Source organism: Nerophis lumbriciformis, linkage group LG39 (assembly GCF_033978685.3).
Source record: "Nerophis lumbriciformis linkage group LG39, RoL_Nlum_v2.1, whole genome shotgun sequence".
NCBI classification, from domain to species: Eukaryota; Metazoa; Chordata; class Actinopteri; order Syngnathiformes; family Syngnathidae; genus Nerophis; species Nerophis lumbriciformis.
In genome coordinates this window covers 11423373-11444023 of record NC_084586.2, presented here as the reverse complement: position 1 = coordinate 11444023, position 20651 = coordinate 11423373, and the positions used below count along the sequence as shown (strand labels likewise).

The following is a 20651-nucleotide window of genomic DNA, read 5'->3' as shown; positions in this document are numbered from 1 at the left end:
CAAGCTATTTCTAGTGAAATCCTTGTGAACTGCCATTGTTGTGCTCCCAGCAAGTCAAGCAAAAACTGCTGCGTTAGTCGCACATCACTGGCTCAAGACCTCACACACATGTCCGTGACTCAACATCGTGCTCGGTTGTTCAAGTAAAAGGCTCTATGAATTATGGGTATAATTACTTCTTCCTTTGACTGTATGCTCTCCATTCTCCCTGCTCAGTCAGAGGGAGGAAGCAGACCAATAGAAACACAACTCAGGAGACTTTTCTGGAATTTCAAGGTGGTAAGTCATTCTTAGCTAGCAAAGACAGATAATAAATAAATCAAACTTGGAACCCCACGGGTGTCCCGTCCAATAACACTGCAAGCCTTTACTCCCACCTACTCAGTGACCTTTAAGGGGGCAGCAGGGTAGTAAATGGGGGTGCTAAATATACGCTTAATGGCACCTTTGCTTGCAGTCTTCCTTCCGGGGGAGGCCTGCCAAACAGATCTCTCATTTTGTCTTATTAGCTCAGCGTGAGAGAAAAGATGCAGCGGCTTTGGATGTTGACGCATCCTGATTGCTGATTACTGAGAGTGCTAGCCAAAGGCTGTGCTGCACTGTATTTGATTACGGAGTAGACGCAAGGCAGCTACACTTCCTGTGTCTCAGTTCTGTGTGGGTACTCCTCTGTACCGCGCCGAAATGTTCCACACCGGATATTCCGATTACAACTTCATGTACCATTAGTTATCAGTCCCTCCAGGATTTCGCACACTTGTTTTTTTTTTTTTGTTACAGCCTTAAATGTCTGATTTTGCAGCAGCTTTTTCAAAAAGTTGCGATGTTTTAAGGCTTATTTTTTCCCCCACTGGCGAGTGATTATACAGCTGGATGGAGTGATTTTATGACTTAGGCCTTGTTCACACTGCAGGTCAATTCCGATTTTTTTTAAACATATGCGACCCGTATCGGATTTTGTCAAGCCATGCAAACATTCTCATTAAAAATCGTACTAAAAAGATCGGATTTGACAAAAAAAAAATCCGAATTGGACATCTGACCCTGCAGTGTGAACGTAGCCTTTGTTATCAAAGTTTTAAGTGTTCTAATTTCAACATATCTAACAAAATATGCTTGATTGCAAACTTGCTTAATGTTACCGAATATTTTGGACTGCGCGGCTAATTTATGGATGTTTTGTATTCAACAATGAGTTGAATACACTAAAGAGGTGTGTTATTGTTTGTGCTGTGGCGCCATCTTTTGGACATGTTCGCTCACTGCAGGTGCTGCAGTGTCCTTCCATTTATCGGTAGTGCTTTTTTTTCCTTCCGTTCAGTCTTTTTGACGTCCAAAGAGGTACTACTCGTATGGATTCTTCATTCATCACTCCAAGCAATGTTTATAAGTTTTACAGAATAACTCAAAAACTGTTTATACTTACTAAACCGTCCCATGTTTGATGTCTGTAGGAGTGTTTTCATGCATATTTGCACGTGCTATTGTAATGTAATGACGCTAGCGTCGTTAACATTCGCTAATAAGCTAACACGTTTACAAGTGTCTGTGTTAGTGTTTTTAACTTACAACGGCATTCTTTTTATATTGTTTCAGTTTCACAAATTCCTCAGTAAATTCACCAAGAGGTCACCGTGGAGTTATTGAATCTGTTTAACTGATTGGAGAGCTTAGCTTCCATAACTAGTAGGTCCATGACGATGACTTCTGTTTTGTTTAATCATGGTTTCTTCTAAAATCGCGGCTTACATCCCGTTGCGCTCTACAGTCCAGAAAATACGGTAACTAAAAGAATTCATACTTACTAAACCATCCTATGTGTGATGTCAGTTGTTATCTCAAGATCAATTTCTTGTTTTTGTTTAGTTTTTTTCTCTATTTGACATTTACAAAGTGAATGTGGAAAGAGTAGGCATAAATAGCTTTTAGCTTCAGCCTATACCTTTTTGGTCAAGAAATGTAAACCGATACTTTCATTCATTTATCTGCCATGCACTTGAAGTGTCCTGTTTACATGAACTGATGACCAAATAAAATCCATTGAATTGAATTTTCATGCATATTTGTACGCGCTTTTGCAACGTAATCAAGCTAGCAATGAAAGTATTATTTATTTAGAATTATTTATTATTTCTTTTGTGTTGTTTCAGTTTTACAAATTCCTCAGTAAATTCACCAAGACTTCACGGTGGAAATATTGATGACGTCTGTTTTGTTTGATCAGCCGTTTTACTGCCATGTTACAAACACAGTTTAGAAACAATTAAGATATGTACATAAACATTTACAAAATCTTTCGTAGCGGTATATATCTGCGGCTTATAGTCTGGTGCGGCCAATGTATGTAAAAACATTTATTTCTTCTGAAATTGGGTGGGTGCGGCCTAAATACCGGAAAGTACGATACATTTTTCAAACCAAAAAAACCCTGTCTAGTTAATGATACCATTAGTGCTTTAACAGAACATATTTTGTTTTAAAGTGTTAATATTTTTCACTATCACAAATTTTATTGAAAAAATTACTCTCCCTTAAGAGGATTTTTTTGAGAGAAAAAAAGCCGTAGATATTATGTGATTGGGCCGGCACGCAAAGGTTTATTGGCGCTCTGTACTTCTCCCTACGTCCGTGTACACAGCGGCGTTTTAAAAAGTCATACATTTTACTTTTTGAAACCGATACCGATAATTTTGAAACCGATACCGATAATTTCCGATATTACATTTTAAAGCGTTTTTCGGCCGATAATATCGGCAGTCCGATATTATCGGGCATCTTTAGCAACGGGACAACCCTAGCCATGACAGAGGTGTCATTCAACTAGTTTTAGAAATATAAAATAGTGTATAAAGGTTGAAAAGTTACTTAGTCCTGCTTTAAATAAGTCAGTTTTCAATTGCACATGCAGTCTTAGTAGATCACACGCAACCTACTCAGTGGCCTAGTGTCCGTCCTGAGATCGGTAGGTTGGGAGTTCAAATCCCGGCCGAGTCATACCAAAGACTATAAAAATGGGACCCATTACCTCCCTGCTTGGCACTCAGCATCAAGGGTTGGAATTGGGGGTTAAATCACCAAAATGATTCCCGGGCGCAGCCACCGCTGCTGCCCACTGCTCCCCTCACCTCCCAGGGGGTGATCAAGGGTGATGGGTCAAATGCAGAGAATAATTTCGCCACACCTAGTGTGTGTGTGACAATCATTGGTACTTTAACTTTAACTTTAACATGACCACTCATCCACCCATCCATTTTCTACCGCTTGTCCCTTTCGGGGTCGCAAGGGGGTGCATTCAAGCGGAAGGCGGGGTACACCCTGGACAAGTCGTCACCTCATCACAGGGCCAACACAGATAGAAAGACAACATTCACACTCACATTCACACACTAGGGACTAGAGATGCGCGGTTTGCGGACACAACCGCGGAGTCCGCGGATTATCCGCGGGTCGGGCGGTTGAAATTAAAAAAAAATTAGATTTTATCCGCGGGTTGGGTCGGGCGGTTGAAATTTAAAAAAATTAGATTTTAAATAGATTCAGGCGGGTGGCAGTTAAACCAATTCGGAAATATATATACATAGTTAAATGTTGTTACCCACATATGAAAAACGAGCAGGCACCTGCAGCATATGCCACAACAGAAGAAGAAAAAAAAAAGAGATGGCAACGCCGGCAGCAAACGTGGTACGCGACAAACTAAAAAAGGGAAAACTAAAGGCCAGGGGAAAAAAAGGCCAGAAAAGTTCAGCGTGGACTCATTTTTATGAGGTTGTAAATCAGGATGATAGTAATGCTGGCTACGTGATTTGCAAGAGCTGCGACGCTGTTTATGTCTACGACAGTCACAAAACCGGGACATCTAACATGGTGCATCACATTTGTGCAAAACCCCGAACCTCCACAAACACCCTGAGCATGAGCAGTTTCGTCCGCTGTGATCCCAGAAGAGTGCCACAGGATGTTAAAACAAGGCTTACAGATGCATGTGTGAACGCAGCTGCCTGCAGCAGTTTGAGTGGCGCGCGAGCGCGCTTGGAGGTGCGCTCAGCGCGGCTCCCAGATGATTGCGCACTGGTGTGCGTCTGGGCCGTGACAGCGTGGCACGCATTGAATGTCTCTGCTTCTTTGGATCAGTCTCCTTTCTTTAACAGGCAAAAGCTTTATAACCTCACTAATGCCTTGCATCGTCTATATTAGATATATAACAACGGGCGGGTGGCGGATGGCGGGCGGGTGCGGTTTTGATTAAATGTTAGTTCGGGTGGATGGCGGATGGTTGACGACTTTTGTGATGCGGTTGCGGATGAAAAATTGCCTATCCGCGCATCTCTACTAGGGACCATTTAGTGTTGCGCACTCAGTGCACGTTATTTTATATTTTGCACACGCTGTTTAGCGCGTGCTATTTGGGTCTTAGTAAATCAGGGCCTATGTTTTGACCTTACCATTAATTGGAGCTAAAAAAAAAAATGAAAATAGTCCGGTCTATCTCCGCACTTATCCTGTTTTCCCTGCAATAGCGTTAAACAATAACATTAACAACAGCTCTTATACATCTGTCACATCATATGGCGCAGAAAGGATTAGATAAGGATGCAGAAATTTACGACAGGCGCTTGATTTTTTTTTTTTTTTTTTTTTTACTGGCGCAGCACCTTATGGGCGTCGTGACAAGTTTCTCTGGGAGAGAATGATTAGTAGGAAAAATGATGGGAGACTGCTGCTGTTTTAAATGTGAACAGCTAGCTTCTTAATAGAGCAGAGGAGGAGACGTATCTCCCTGGAAGAGTGCTGACTGAATAAAGCCACAAAAGATGATGCGGGCGGGGGCATCAAACAGCAAAGTGGAACAATTCATCCAAGAGTTTGGGGGAGATATTCACCATCTCTCCCTAACTCCCTCGTCAGTGTTAAAAAAGAAATAGTACATCTGTTCAGAGTGAGAAACCCATTAAATCGACTTAAAACAATGTTAGTTAGTGAGCACCCGCTTCTTGTTCTTGTTGTTGTTGTTGGATAAAGTGAGCCTGAGGGGGAGCCAATCTTAACGGGAGCGGTTGATGGATTGATGCTGCAGAGATCGATGAGTAATGGTTGAAGTGCAAAGACGGGTTCTGCCTTGCTTATTCTGCTTTTTTTTTGGGTCAAAGATACAATTTTGTGGAAAAACTATGCAATGTCCAATTGCCTTATCGGGTCCCAAGGATGCAACGGATGTTTCCTATTAATTAAAAACGCCAATGCATATCCATACTTGACTTGGAAGATAATAAAGCATGCTGCTGAATAAGTAGGGTCATATGGGAACCGTCACCTGTTCTGTAAAGGACCCCCGAGAGACACGCTACTCATGGATTTACCATGAATTGAGTAACGTGGACCCCGACTTAAAGGGGAACATTATCACCAGACCTATGTAAGCGTCAATATATACCTTGATGTTGCAGAAAAAAGACCATATATTTTTTTAACCGATTTCCGAACTCTAAATGGGTGAATTTTGGCGAATTAAACGCCTTTCTATTATTCGCTCTCGGAGCGATGACGTCACTTTCGTCGGTGTGTTGTCGGAGGGTGTAACAACAAGAACAGGGACGGATTCAAGTTGCACCAGTGGCCCAAAGATGCGAAAGTGGCAAGAAATTGGACGAAATTTGTTCAAAATACGAGGCTCTGGGGAAAGCCGACGAAATGGTCAGTCGTTTGTTCCGAACACTTTACCGACGAAAGCTATGCTACGACAGAGATGGCAAGAATGTGTGGATATCCTGCGACACTCAAAGCAGATGCATTTCCAACGATAAAGTCAAAGAAATCTGCCGCCAGACCCCCATTGAATCTGCCGGAGTGTGTGAGCAATTCAGGGACAAAGGTACCTCGGTAGCACGGCAAGCGATGACGAGCGAGCTAAACCCCCTGGATGTCTTGGCTCACACCGCTTCTACCGTGCCTTATGCCACCGAAGATGATCTAGAGAAGAATATCGACCCTAGCTTCCCTGGCCTGCTGACATCAACTCCAAAACTGGACAGATCAGCTTTCAGGAAAAGAGAGCGGATGAGGGTATGTCTACAGAATATATTAATTGATGAAAACGTTATTCATTACTCGCGGTTTTACGTAAATTATTATACATAAACTGTGTTTACCAATAATTTAACTTAAAAACATGTATTTTTTTCAATCATTCGAGTACATTCGGGTAGTCTTGTGTAATGCAGTATTTTGTGTCTATTTAGGTATGGTTAACCTGAGTGCTGAAATCGTGGAAAAATATATGTTCTTAGCGCGCCTGAAATGGGCTGCCTGCACTCTCAAAGCAGATGCATTTCCAACGATAAAGTCAAAGAAATCTGCCGCCAGACCCCCATGAATCTGTGTGAGCAATTTAGGGACAAAGGACCTCGGTAGCACGGCAAGCAATGGCGGCAGTTTGTTCCCGCAGACAAGCGAGCTAAACCCCCTATCGACCCTAGCTTCCCTGGCCTGCTGACATCAACTCCAAAACTGGACAGATCAGCTTTCAAGAAAAGAGGGCGGATGAGGGTATGTCTACAGAATATATTAATTGATGAAAATTGGGCTGTCTGCACTCTCAAAGTGCATGTTGTTGCCAAATGTATTTCATATGCTGTAAACCTAGTTCATAGTTGTTAGTTTCCTTTAATGCCAAACAAACACATACCAATCGTTGGTTAGAAGGCGATCGCCGGATTCGTCCTCGCTTTCTCCCGTGTCGCTGGCTGTCGTGTCGTTTTCGGACTCAATAGCTTCAGTTTCTTCTTCAATTTCGTATTCGCTACCTGCCTCCACACTACAACCATCCGTTTCAATACATGCGTAATCTGTTGAATCGCTTAAGCCGCTGAAATCCGAGTCTGAATCCGAGCTACTGTCGCTATAGCTTGCTGTTCTATGCGCCATGTTTGTTTGTGTTGGCTTCACTATGTGACGTCACAGGAAAATGGACGGGTGTATATAACGATGGTTAAAATCAGGCACTGCGATGATGATGGATGCGACCTGACCGGAAGGCTCGGTTGTAAGTCTAGTGATTGTACGGTTTATTTGGAACACGCTCAACAAAGTTGCATGTTGGCACAATTCAACATGTCCCATAAGCAGAAGTCATTTACCTCTTCTCCAATTTCTGATAGTTTGTGTACTTCCTGTGTTTAAAGGGGAACATTATCACCAGACCTATGTAAGCGTCAATATATACCTTGATGTTGCAGAAAAAAGACCATATATTTTTTTAACCGATTTCCAAACTCTAAATGGGTGAATTTTGGCGAATTAAACGCCTTTCTATTATTCGCTCTCGGGAAGCAATCCGCCATTTTCTCAAACACATTACAAACACCGAGTCAAATCAGCTCTGTTATTTTCCGTTTTTTTCGACTGTTTTCCGTACCTTGGAGACATCATGCCTCGTCGGTGTGTTGTCGGAGGGTGTAACAACACGAACAGGGACGGATTCAAGTTGCACCAGTGGCCCAAAGATGCAAAAGTGGCAAGAAATTGGACGTTTGTTCCGCACACTTTACCGACGAGAGCTATGCTACGACAGAGATGGCAAGAATGTGTGGATATCCTGCGACACTCAAAGCAGATGCATTTCCAACTGGACTGGACGGATCAGCTTTCAGGAAAAGAGAGCGGATGAGGGTATGTCTACAGAATATATTAATTGATGAAAACTGGGCTGTCTGCACTCTCAAAGTGCATGTTGTTGCCAAATGTATTTCATATGCTGTAAACCTAGTTCATAGTTGTTAGTTTCCTTTAATGCCAAACAAACACATACCAATCGTTGGTTAGAAGGCGATCGCCAAATTCGTCCTCGCTTTCTCCCGTGTCGCTGGCTGTCGTGTCGTTTTCGTCGATTTCGCTTGCATACGGTTCAAACCGATATGGCTCAATAGCTTCAGTTTCTTCTTCAATTTCGTTTTCGCTACCTGCCTCCACACTACAACCATCCGTTTCAATACATTCGTAATCTGTTGAATCGCTTAAGCCGCTGAAATCCGAGTCTGAATCCGAGCTAATGTCGCTATAAACTTGCTGTTCTTTCCGCCATGTTTGTTTGTATTGGCATCACTATGTGACGTCACAGGAAAATGGACGGGTGTGTATATAACGATGGTTAAAATCAGGCACTTTGAAGCTTTTTTTAGGGATATTGCGTGATGGGTAAAATTTTGAAAAAAACTTCGAAAAATCTAATAAGCCACTGGGAACTGATTTTTAATGGTTTTAACCATTCTGAAATTGTGATAATGTTCCCCTTTAAGGAGCGCCGTTAGTGGCTGATCTGTTGGCGGTCCCGTCTTGTCTCCCTGTAACGTATGTCTGCTCTTAGTGGGACTGTGCCGAAAATATAATTGCAGTTCTTATGTGTTTTGTACATGTTAAAGAATGGACAATAATAAAGCATCCTGATCTGCATAAATCCCGAATATGAAATAAAATTGTGAATGCACTGCCGAGATATTTATAAAATAATCTTGCCTTAATTCATACTTAAAGTCAAAAGTTAAAGTTAAAGTACCAATGATTGTCACACAAACACTAGGTGTGGCGAAATTATTCTCTGCATTTGACTCATCACCCTTGATCACCCCCTGGGAGGTGAGGGGAGCAGTGGGCAGCGGATTGTTCATTTACGAAAATAAGCCACTGGGAACTGATTTTTAATGGTTTTAACCCTTCTGAAATTGTGATAATGTTCCCCTTTAAACAAGTTGATAAACTTATTGGGGTGTTACCATTTAGTGGTCAATTGTACGGAATATGTACTGTACTGTGCAATCTACTAATAAAAGTCTCAATCAATCAATCAATGGTCGTTGTTTTATAGACTCAGGATAGACTATGGGACACTGATTGAGCTGGATAAAACATGAAATATTAAGGCACTGGTTTTAGATAATCCACGTGTGCAAGATGCTTATAGCGTGCCTTATTAATTCTACATACTGTATTTTTCGGACCACCGGATTAAAAGGCGCACTGCCGATGAGCGGGTCTATTTAGGTCTATGTTCGTATATAAGGTGCACCGGATTATAAGGCGCATTAAAGGGGTCATATTATGATTTTTTTCTAAATGTAAAACACTTCCTTGTGGTCTACATAACATGTAATGGTGGTTGCATAGATTATGTTTTAAAGACCAAGTAGCTTTCTGAGTGTCTCTTCAGGATGCGCCGTTCTGTGGGAGGTCTTACCTACGTGGCTCACCTTGGACAGCGTCTTCTCCCCGTCATCTAACTGAAAACATGTTTTATATTCTACTTTCTTCAAAATAGCCACCCTTTGCTCTGATTACTGCTTTGCACGCTCTTTGCATTCTCTCGATGAGCTTCGATTGAACCTACTCAGTGGCCTAGTGGTTAGAGTGTCCGCCCTGAGATCGGCAGGTTGTGAGTTCAAACTCCGGCCGAGTCATACCAAAGACTATAAAAATGGGAGCCATTACCTCCCTGCTTGGCACTCAGCATTAAGGGTTGGAATTGGGGGTTAAATCACCAAAACTGATTCCTGTGCGGGGCCACCGCTGCTGCCCACTGCTCCCCTCACCTCCCAGGGGGTGATCAAGGGTGATGGGTCAAATGCAGAGAATAATTTCGCCACACATAGTGTGTGTGACAATCATTGGTACTTTAACAAGTAGTCACCTGAAATGGTTTTCACTTCACACTCCAGCACCCCCCCCCCCGCAACCCCAAAAGGGGCAAGCGGTAGAAAATGGATGGAGGTGTCACAGTTTTGGGGACGGCGCAGCGCCGTTGGGAGAGTGGCCGTGCCAGCAACCTGAGGGTTCCTGGTTCAATCCCCAGCTTCTACCAACCTAGTCACGTCCGTTGTGTCCTTGAGCTAAAGACACTTCACCCTTGCTCCTGATGAGTCGTGGTTAGGGCCTTGCATGGCAGCTCCCGCCATCAGTGTGTGGATGTGTGTGTGAATGGGTGAATGTGGAAATAATGTGAAAGCGCTTTGAGTACCTTGAAGGTGGAAAAGCGCTATACAAGTATAACCCATTTATGATGCCTTCAGTGACAATCTACATTGTAAATAGTCATGAAAATAAAGAAAACGCATTGAAATGAGAAGGTGTGTCCAAACTTATTTAGCAATTTTTTAAATCTATTAGTCCATTTAACAAAAAACAGTTGATATTTTGGGAATGCAGAAAGGCGGTGATTGCGCCCATTAGAGGAACTACAAATGGTCTTTGACAACCACAATGTATCCCACCAGAAAGACAGATTAATTGCATGTAGCACTAAAGTGAGTGTCAAGAGTTTATACTGTATATATTTTTGCGGTAAATAAATACTATTATTAATGCTAGAACTATAGAAAAGGCCATTACTGTAAATAATGATGGGGTGAATTTAGAGATGTCCGATAATGGCTTTTTTGCCGATATCCGATATTGTCCAACTCTTAATTACCGATTCCGATATCAACCGATACCGATATATACAGTCGTGGAATTAACACATTATTATGCCTAATTTTGTTGTGATGCCCCGCTGGATGCATTAAACAATCTTACAAGGTTTTCCAAAATTAATCAACTCAAGTTATGGAAAAAAAATGGCAACATGGCACTGCCATATTTATTATTGAAGTCACAAGGTGCATTATTTTTTTTTAACATGCCTCAAAACAGCAGATTGGAATATGGGACATGCTCTCCCTGAGCGAGCAATGAGGAGGTTGAGGTGGGCGGGGTTGGGGTGGTGTATATTGTAGCGTCCCGGAAGAGTTAGTGCTGCAAGGGTTTCTGGGTATTTGTTCTGTTGTGTTTATGTTGTGCTACGGTGCGGATGTTCTCCTGAAATGTGTTTGTCATTCTTGTGTGGTGTGGATTCACAGTGTGGCGCATATTTGTAACAGTGTTAAAGTTCTTTATACGGCCACCCTCAGTATGACCTGTATGGCTGTTGACCAAGTATGAATTGCATTCACTTGTGTGTGTGAAAAGCCGTAGATATTATGTTATTGGGCCGACACGCAAAGGCAGTGCCTTTAAGGTTTATTGGAGCTCTGTACTTCACCCTACGTCCGTGTACCACTCCGTACAGCGGCGTTTTAAAAAGTCATACATTTTACAATTTCCGATAGCACATTTAAAGCATTTATCGGCCAATAATATCGGCAGTCCGATATTATCGGACATCTCTAGTCATGTTGCTTGTGATCTACTAAGACTTATTATTTTTTTTAACATGCCTCAAAACAGCAGATTGGAATTTGGGACATGCCCTTTCTGAGAGAGCATGAGGAGGTCGAGGTGGGCAGGGTTGGGGAGAGGTGGGGTTAGCAGGGGGTGTATATTGTAGCGTCCCGGAAGAGTTAGTGCTGCAAGGGGTTCTGGGTATTTGTTCTGTTGTGTTACGGTGCGGATGTTCTCCCGAAATGTGTTTGTCATTCTTATTTGGTGTGTTTTCACAGCATACTTGCCAACCCTCCCGGATTTTCCGGGAGACTCCCGAAATTCAGCGCCTCTCCCGAAAACCTCCCGGGACAAATTTTCTCCCGAAAATCTCCCGAAATTCAGGCGGACTCAGGTCCATGAGGACCTGAGTCCGCTAACCCACAATATAAACAGCGTACCTGCCCAATCACGTTATAACTGTAGAATGATGGAGGGCGAGTTCTTGGTTTCTTATGTGGGTTATTGTTAGGTAGTTTCATTAACGTCCTCCCAGCGCGGCAACAACACACAACAACAGCAGTCACGTTTTTGTATACCGTAAAGCAGTTCGTCTGCCGTAAACAGCAATGTTGTGACACTCTTAAACAGGACAATACTGCCATCTAGTGCATTTGATGAAAGCACTTTTGTGCGTGCCACACAGCAATGCATCATCAAAGAGGGCGTTCAGCATGGTTCGAAAAATAGTGACAGAGAATAGAACAAGGATGGACAATTCAACCCTTAACTCAACAATGAGTAGATGAGTGTTATGTGTGTGTATATGTGTAAATAAATGAACACTGAAATTCAAGTATTTATTTTATATATATATATATATATATATATATATATATATATATATATATATATATATATATATATATATAATAAATTACATATATATATACGTATACATGTATATATATACGTATATATATATATAATAAAGTACATATATATATATATATATATATATATGAAATACTTGACTTGGTGAATTCTAGCTGTAAATATACTCCTCCCCTTTTAGCCACGCCCCCGTCCCACCCCGACCACGCCCACCCTCTCCCCCCCACCTCCCGTAATCGGAGGTCTCAAGGTTGACAAGTATGTTTCACAGTGTGGCGCATATTTGTAACAGTGTTAGAGTTGTTTATATGGCCGCCCTCAGTGTGACCTGTATGGCTATTGACCAAGTATGACTTGCATTCACTTGTGTGTGTGAAAAGCCGTAGATATTATGTGATTGGGCCGGCACGCAAAGGCAGTGCCTTTAAGGTTTATTGGCGCTCTGTACTTCTCCCTACGTCCGTGTACACAGCGGCGTTTTAAAAAGTCATACATTTTACTTTTTGAAACTGATAACGTTAATTTTGAAACTGATACCGATAATTTCCGTTATTACATTTTAAAGCATTTATCGGCCGATAATATCGGACATCCCTAGGTGAATTAATTAATATTATTAGTCCCCCTTGCTACAATGATTCAATTGCACAAATACAAAGTGAAAGCAGTAAAAATAGCCAATTGGGCTTTGATAAAGTGACATTTAAAGGCCCTAATAAAGCACAACTATAAAACAATGATACAAAGATTTGAGCAATGTATAAAAAACAATTAGCACCTGCCCTTCTGAGTTAACGTTGTCCATCAGGTCGACACGCTGTGATTAAAGCGCCTTGCATGGCAGACATCTTGCACACAACATTGCCTCCTCGCTCGTCTGACTCCCAATCAGTGGAGCGAGGCTAATTCCAGACAGCGCGCTTTTTTTTCTCTCTCCTCCGCTCGCACCGCCGGACGCTCGTGACTCGCCCTCATTTGCCCGGGCGCCGCTAACGAGACAAACACAACGACAAGAGGGAGGTGTGCAGGCTTAACAAGGCTTGTGATTACACATTCACGACTATGGTTTTCCTTCCCGCAGGCTCTCCTATCGCACCGGACAGGACACGGCCAACTGTGACACATGCCGGAACAGCGCGTGCATTATTTACAGGTCAGTGGTCCATCCCCTGTAAGGACATGCCGGTCCAAAATGTCTTTTCTCCTTGAGGCGGAAAGAGATGCACAAGAGGGGACGTACACTACGTCATGGCTGCGAGGTGACTGATTTAGAGTGCGCCCACTTTTAAAGTTAAAGTTAAAGTACCAATGATTGTCACACACACACTAGGTGTGGCGAGATTATTCTCTGCATTTGACCCATCACCCTTGATCACCCCCTGGGAGGTGAGGGGAGCAGTGGGCAGCAGCGGTGGCCACGCCCGGGAATCATTTTGGTGATTTAACCCCCAATTCCAACCCTTGATGCTGAGTGCCAAGCAGGGAGGTAATGGGTCCCATTTTTATAGTCTTTGGTATGACTCGGCCGGGATTTGAACTCACAACCTACCGACCTCAGGGCGGACACTCTAACCACTAGGCCACTGAGTAGGTAGTTTGGTCCGGTTAAAAAGAAGTCTGATGCGTTTGCTCTGCGAGTACGGTTTGTTTGGTCAAATCATCAGAAGCCAGGTGTGCACCAAACAGGTGCCTGAGAGAGGAGTCTTAACGTAAACGAAGCTGTGTTATTTCAAAGCAGACAGCTTGACGCTGTAGGACACATGTCTCAAACTCAAATCTGGCTCGCCACTTCATTTTATGTGGCCCTGTGGTCCGCCACTTATTTGATGTTGTCTGCCGCGCCATTTAATGTGCTCCTCCGCATCATTTAAAGTGGTCTGCCAGCCTCATTTAATGTGGTCAGCTACATCATTTCATGTGGTCAGCTACATCATTTCATGTGGCCCACAATGTAACAATGTAATGCAATTTAACCAACAGGAAGCAATATGTGAAGATGGGTGAAAATATGTCAACTCGGCTAGATATATCCTGTGGTGTACCCCAGGGATCAATACTAGGACCAAGATTGTTCAATCTTTATATAAACGACATTTGTAAGGTTACGAAGGACTTAAAGTTGGTTTTATTTGCGGACGACACAACTGCTTTCTGTTCAGGAGAGAGCACACAGAAGATAATACAAATAATAACAAAAGAAATTAACAAATTAAAAAGATGGTTTGACAAAAACAGACTATCTTTGAATCTCAGTAAATCTAAAATAATGCTATTTGGTAATAGTAGAAAAGAGCATCATACACAAATACAAATAGACGGAGTAGACATAGAAAGGGTAAAAGAAACTAGATTTTTGGGAGTATTAATAGATGATCAAATGAACTGGAAATCTCATATACAAAACATACAACATAAGGTGGCAAAAAACATTTCAATAATGAATAAAGCAAAATATGTCCTGGGCCAAAAATCACTACATATTCTCTACTGCTCGCTAGTGTTACCATATCTGAGTTATTGTGCAGAAATATGGGGAAATAACTACAAATGTGCGCTACATTCGCTAACCGTGTTACAAAAAAGATCAGTTAGAATAATACATAATGTTGGATATAGAGAACACACAAACCCTTTATTTATTAAGTCAAAAATATTAAAGTTCGGCGATTTGGTAAAATTGCAAACAGCTAAAATTATGTACAAAGCAAACTATAACCTGCTACCAAAGAATGTACAACAATTCTTCTCAACTAAAGAGGAGAAATATAACTTTAGAGGAAAAAATAATTTAAAACATTTATATGCACGTACAACACTTAGAACTTTTAGCATATCAGTATGTGGAATTAAATGATGGAATGGATTAAGTAAAGAAGTTAAAAAATGTACTGATATGATCCAGTTTAAGAGGTTGTTCAAAATAATAGTGCTTACAGAGTACAAAGAAGAAGAATTATGAGAAATACTTTCAACCTTATTGAAAATAAGACATTCTTCATCTCAGTATGTTAATAATGACTGAATTAATTAATTAATTACATATTACAAAACTGTTGTATACTAATTCATAGATGTTATTTTATTATATTAAAAGGTCAGTAAATGATTCTATATATTTGTAAACGCTTTGAAGTGGGAAAGGGGTAGGATTAAATAAGCTTTGCTTCTTCCTACTCCTTTTCGGGCATGATGTAAAATGAAATGATATGAAATCTGCAAAAATTTGCAGATGATTTGGTCCTGATGGCTTCATCTGGCCAGGATCTTCAGCTCTCATTGGATCGGTTCGCAGCCGAGTGTGAAGCGACTGGGATGAGAATCAGCACCTCCAAGTCCGAGTCCATGGTTCTCGCCCGGAAAAGGGTGGAGTGCCATCTCCGGGTTGGGGAGGAGATCTTGCCCCAAGTGGAGGAGTTCAAGTACCTCGGAGTCTTGTTCACGAGTGGGGGAAGAGTGGATCGTGAGATCGACAGGCGGATCGGTGCGGCGTCTTCAGTAATGCGGACGCTGTATCGATCCGTTGTGGTGAAGAAGGAGCTGAGCCGGAAGGCAAAGCTCTCAATTTACCGGTCGATCTACGTTCCCATCCTCACCTATGGTCATGAGCTTTGGGTTATCACCGAAAAGACAAGATCACGGGTACAAGCGGCCGAAATGAGTTTCCTCCGCCGGGTGGCGGGGCTCTCCCTTAGAGATAGGGTGAGAAGCTCTGTCATCCGGGGGGAGCTCAAAGTAAAGCCGCTGCTCCTCCACATCGAGAGGAGCCAGATGAGGTGGTTCGGGCATCTGGTCAGGATGCCACCCGATCGCCTCCCTCGGGAGGTGTTTAGGGCATGTCCGACCGGTAGGAGGCCACGAGGAAGACCCAGGACACGTTGGGAAGACTATGTCTCCCGGCTGGCCTGGGAACGCCTCGGGATCCCCCGGGAGGAGCTGGACGAAGTGGCTGGGGAGAGGGAAGTCTGGGCTTCCCTGCTTAGGCTGCTGCCCCCGCGACCCGACCTCGGATAAGCGGAAGAAGATGGATGGATGGATGGATGAAATTGTGTGATGTATTATGATGTAAGTGTGTTCATGTTCGAAATAAACTAAAGAAAGAAAGAAAGAATGTCATTCAATGCGGTCCTTCACATCATTAAATGTGGCCCGTCACGTCATTCAATGTGCGCCACCATGTCATTCAATTCATTAAAGTGGTCTGCCACATTATTTAGTATGGCCCGCCAAGTCATTTGATGTGGTCCGCCAAGTCATTTGATGTGGTCCGCCAAGTCATTTAATGAGGTCTGCCGAGTCGTTCAGTGTGGTCCGCCACATTATTTAAAGGTGGCCCATCACGTCATTCAATGTGGTGTTCCACTTCATTTTAAGTGGTCCGCCAAGCCATTTAATGCAGTCCTCCACATCACTTAATGTGGTCAGCTACATCAATTAAGGTGGCCCGCCAAGTCATTTGACGTGGTCCGGCAAGTAATTTAACGAGGTCCGCCACACCATTTAATGAGGTCTGCCGAGTCATTCAATGTGGTCCGCCACGTTATTTAAACGTGACCCATCACGTCATTCAATGTGGTCCGCCACATCATTTAAAGTGGTCCGCCGAGTCATTCAATGTGGTCCGCATGTTATTTAAAACGTGGCCCATCACGTCATTCAATGTGGTCTTCCCCATCATTTTAAGTGGTCTGCCAAGTCATTTAATGAGGTCCGCCACGCTATTCAATGTGGCCCACTATGTCATTTAAAGCAGTCCTCCATGTCACTTAATGTGGTCAGCTACATCATTTGGCCCACAATGTCATTCAATGCGGTCCTTAACATCATTAAATGTGGCCTGCCACATCTTTAAATGTGGCCCGTCACGTCATTCAATGTGCTCCACCATGTCATTCAATTCATTAAAGTGGTCTGCCACTTTATTCAGTGTGGCCCGCCAAGTCATTTGACGTGGTCCGCCAAGTCATTTAACGATGTCCGCCACATCATTTAAAGTGATCCGGCAAGTCATTTAACGAGGTCCGCCACACCTTTTAATGAGGTCTGCAGAGTCATTCAATGTGGTCCGCCACATTATTTAAAGGTGGCTCATCACGTCATTCAATGTGGTGTTGCACTTCATTTTAAGTGGTCCGCCAAGTCATTTAATGAGGTACGCCACGCCATTTAATGTGGTCTGCTACATCATTTTATGTGGCCCACAATGTCATTCAATGTGGTCCTTCACATCATTAAATGTGGCCCGTTACATCATTCAATGTGCTCCACCATGTCATCCAATGTGGTCTTCCACATCATTAAAGTGGTCCGCCACGTTATTCAGCGTGGCCCGCCACATCATTTAGTGTGGCCCGCCAAGTCATTTGACATGGTCCGCCAAGTCATTTAACGAGGTCCGCCACATCATTTAAAGTGATCCGGCAAGTAATTTAACGAGGTCCGCCACACCATTTAATGAGGTCTGCCGAGTCATTCAATGTGGTCCGCCACGTTATTCAAATGTGGCCCATCACGTCATTCAATGTGGTGTTCCACTTCATTTTAAGTGGTCCGCCAAGCCATTTAATGAGGCCACACCATTCAATGTGGCCCACTATGTCATTTAACGCGGTCCTCCACGTCACTTAATGTGGTCAGCTACATCATTTAATGTGGTCAGCTACATCATTAAATGTGGCCTACAATGTCATGTAATGCGGTCCTTCAATGTGGTCTTCCACGTCATTTGACGTGGTCCGCCACGTTATTCAAATTGGCCCGCCACGTCATTTGACGTGGTCCGCCACGTCATTTAAAGTGGTCCGGCAAGTCATTTAACGAGGTCCGCCACACTATTTAATGAGGTCTGCCACATTATTTAAAGGTGGCCCATCACGTCATTCAATGTGGTGTTGCACTTCATTTTAAGTGGTCCGCCAAGTCATTTAATGTGGTCTGCTACATCATTTTATGTGGCCCACAATGTCATTCAATGTGGTCCTTCACATCCTTAAATGTGGCCCGCCACATCATTAAATGTGGCCCGTTACATCATTCAATGTGCTCCACCATGTCATTCAATGTGGTCTTCCACATCATTAAAGTGGTCCGCCACGTTATTCAGTGTGGCCCGCCACATCATTTAGTGTGGCCTGCCAAGTCATTTGACATGGTCCGCCAAGTCATTTAACGAGGTCCGCCACATCATTTAAAGTGGTCCGGCAAGTCATTTAACGAGGTCCGCCACACCATTTAATGAGGTCTGCAGAGTCATTCAAAGTGGTCCGCCACATTATTTAATTGTGGCCCATCACGTCATTCAATGTGGTGTTCCACTTCATTTTAAGTGGTCCGCCAAGTCATTTAATGAGGTACGCCACGCCATTTAGGTGGTCTGCTACATCATTTAATGTGGCTCACAATGTCATTCAATGTGGTCCTTCACATCATTAAATGTGGCCCGTTACATCATTCAATGTGCTCCACCATGTCATTCAATGTGGTCTTCCACATCATTAAAGTGGTCCGCCACGTTATTCAGTGTGGTCCGCCACATCATTTAACGTGTCCCGCCAAGTCATTTGACGTGGTCCGCCAAGTCATTTAACGAGGTCCGCCACATCATTTAAAGTGGTCCGGCAAGTCATTTAACGAAGTCCGCCACACCATTTAATGAGGTCTGCCGAGTCATTCAACGTGGTCCGACACGTTATTTAATTGTGGCCCATCACGTCATTCAATGTGGTGTTTCACTTCGTTTTAAGTGGTCCGCCAAGTCATTTAATGAGGTACGCCACGCCATTTAATGTGGTCTGCTACATCATTTAATATGGCCCACAATGTCATTCAATGTGGTCCTTCACATCATTAAATGTGGCCCGCCACATCATTAAATGTGGCCCGTTACATCATTCAATGTGCTCCACCATGTCATTCAATGTGGTCTTCCACATCATTAAAGTGGTCCGCCACGTTATTCAGTGTGGCCCGCCACATCATTTAGTGTGGCCCGCCAAGTCATTTGACATGGTCCGCCAAGTCATTTAACGAGGTCCGCCACATCATTTAAAGTGGTCCGGCAAGTCATTTAACGAGGTCCACCACACCATTTAATGAGGTCTGCAGAGTCATTCAAAGTGGTCCGCTACCTTATTTAAAGTGGCCCATCACGTCATTCAATGTGGTGTTCCACTTCATTTTAAGTGGTCCGCCAAGTCATTTAATGAGGTACGCCACGCCATTTAATGAGGTCTGCAGAGTCATTCAAAGTGGTCCGCTACCTTATTTAAAGTGGCCCATCACGTCATTCAATGTGGTGTTCCACTTCATTTTAAGTGGTCCGCCAAGTCATTTAATGAGGTACGCCACGCCATTTAATGTGGTCTGCTACATCATTTAATGTGGCCCACAATGTCATTCAATGTGGTCCTTCACATCATTAAATGTGGTCCTTCACATCATTAAATGTGGCCCGTTACATCATTCAATGTGCTCCACCATGTCATTCAATGTGGTCTTCCACATCATTAAAGTGGTCCGCCACGTTATTCAGTGTGGCCCGCCACATCATTTAGTGTGGCCCGCCAAGTCATTTAACGAGGTCCGCCACATCATTTAAAGTGGTCCGGCAAGTCATTTAACGAGGTCCGCCACACCATTTAATGAAGTCTGCAGAGTCATTCAAAGTGGTCCGCCACATTATTTAATTGTGGCCCATCACGTCATTCAATGTGGTGTTCCACTTCGTTTTAAGTGGTCCGCCAAGTCATTTAATGAGGTACGCTACGCCATTTAACGTGGTCTGCTACATCATATAATGTAGCCCACAATGTCATTCAATGTGGTCCTTCACATCATTAAATGTGGCCCGTTACATCATTCAATGTGCTCCACCATGTCATTCAATGTGGTCTTCCACATCATTAAAGTGGTCCGCCACGTTATTCAGTGTGGTCCGCCACGTCATTTAGCGTGGCCCGCCAAGTCATTTGACATGGTCCGCCAAGTCATTTAACGAGGTCCGCCACATCATTTAAAGTGGTCCGGCAAGTCATTTAACGAGGTCCACCACACCATTTAATGAGGTCTGCCGAGTCATTCAATGTGGTCCGACACGTTATTTAAATGTGGCCCATCACGTCATTCAATGTGGTGTTCCACTTCATTTTAAGTGGTCCGCCAAGTCATTTAATGAGGTACGCCACGCCATTTAACGTGGCCCATCACGTCATTCAATGTGGTGTTCCACTTCCTTTTAAGTGGTCCGCCAAGTCATTTAATGAGGTACGCCACGCCATTTAATGTGGCCCATCACGTCATTCAATGTGGTGTTCCACTTCATTTTAAGTGGTGCGCCAAGTCATTTAATGACGTACGCCACGCCATTTAATGTGGCCCACCACGTCACTTAACGTGGTCTGCTACATCATTTAAAGTGGCCCACAATGTCATTCAACGCGACCCTCCACGTCATTTAAAGTGGTCCACCACGTCATTCAAAGTAGTCTTCCACATCATTTAATGTGGCCCGCCATCTCATTTAAGGTGGTCTGCCACAGCATTTAAAGTGGCCCGCCATCTCATTTAATGTTGTCTGCCACATTATTTAATGTAGT

The 20651-nt window shown here is 43.2% G+C and overlaps 2 protein-coding genes across 3 annotated transcripts in view; one reads left to right on the top strand and one right to left on the bottom strand.

Moving 5' to 3' along the window:
- The window catches only part of dock1 (dedicator of cytokinesis 1), a 533069-nt gene that overhangs the window by 253672 nt on the left and 258746 nt on the right, over nt 1-20651 (bottom strand). The gene's annotated exons all lie outside the window — the stretch shown is intronic.
- LOC133577741 (inhibitory synaptic factor 2A) overlaps nt 1-20651 on the top strand; it is a 98377-nt gene that overhangs the window by 39010 nt on the left and 38716 nt on the right. For both annotated transcript variants that reach the window (XM_061931734.1, XM_061931735.1), the window contains one exon: nt 13142-13213. In XM_061931734.1, the coding sequence (XP_061787718.1) occupies nt 13142-13213 (72 nt within the window). The remainder of the gene's footprint in view (nt 1-13141; nt 13214-20651) is intronic.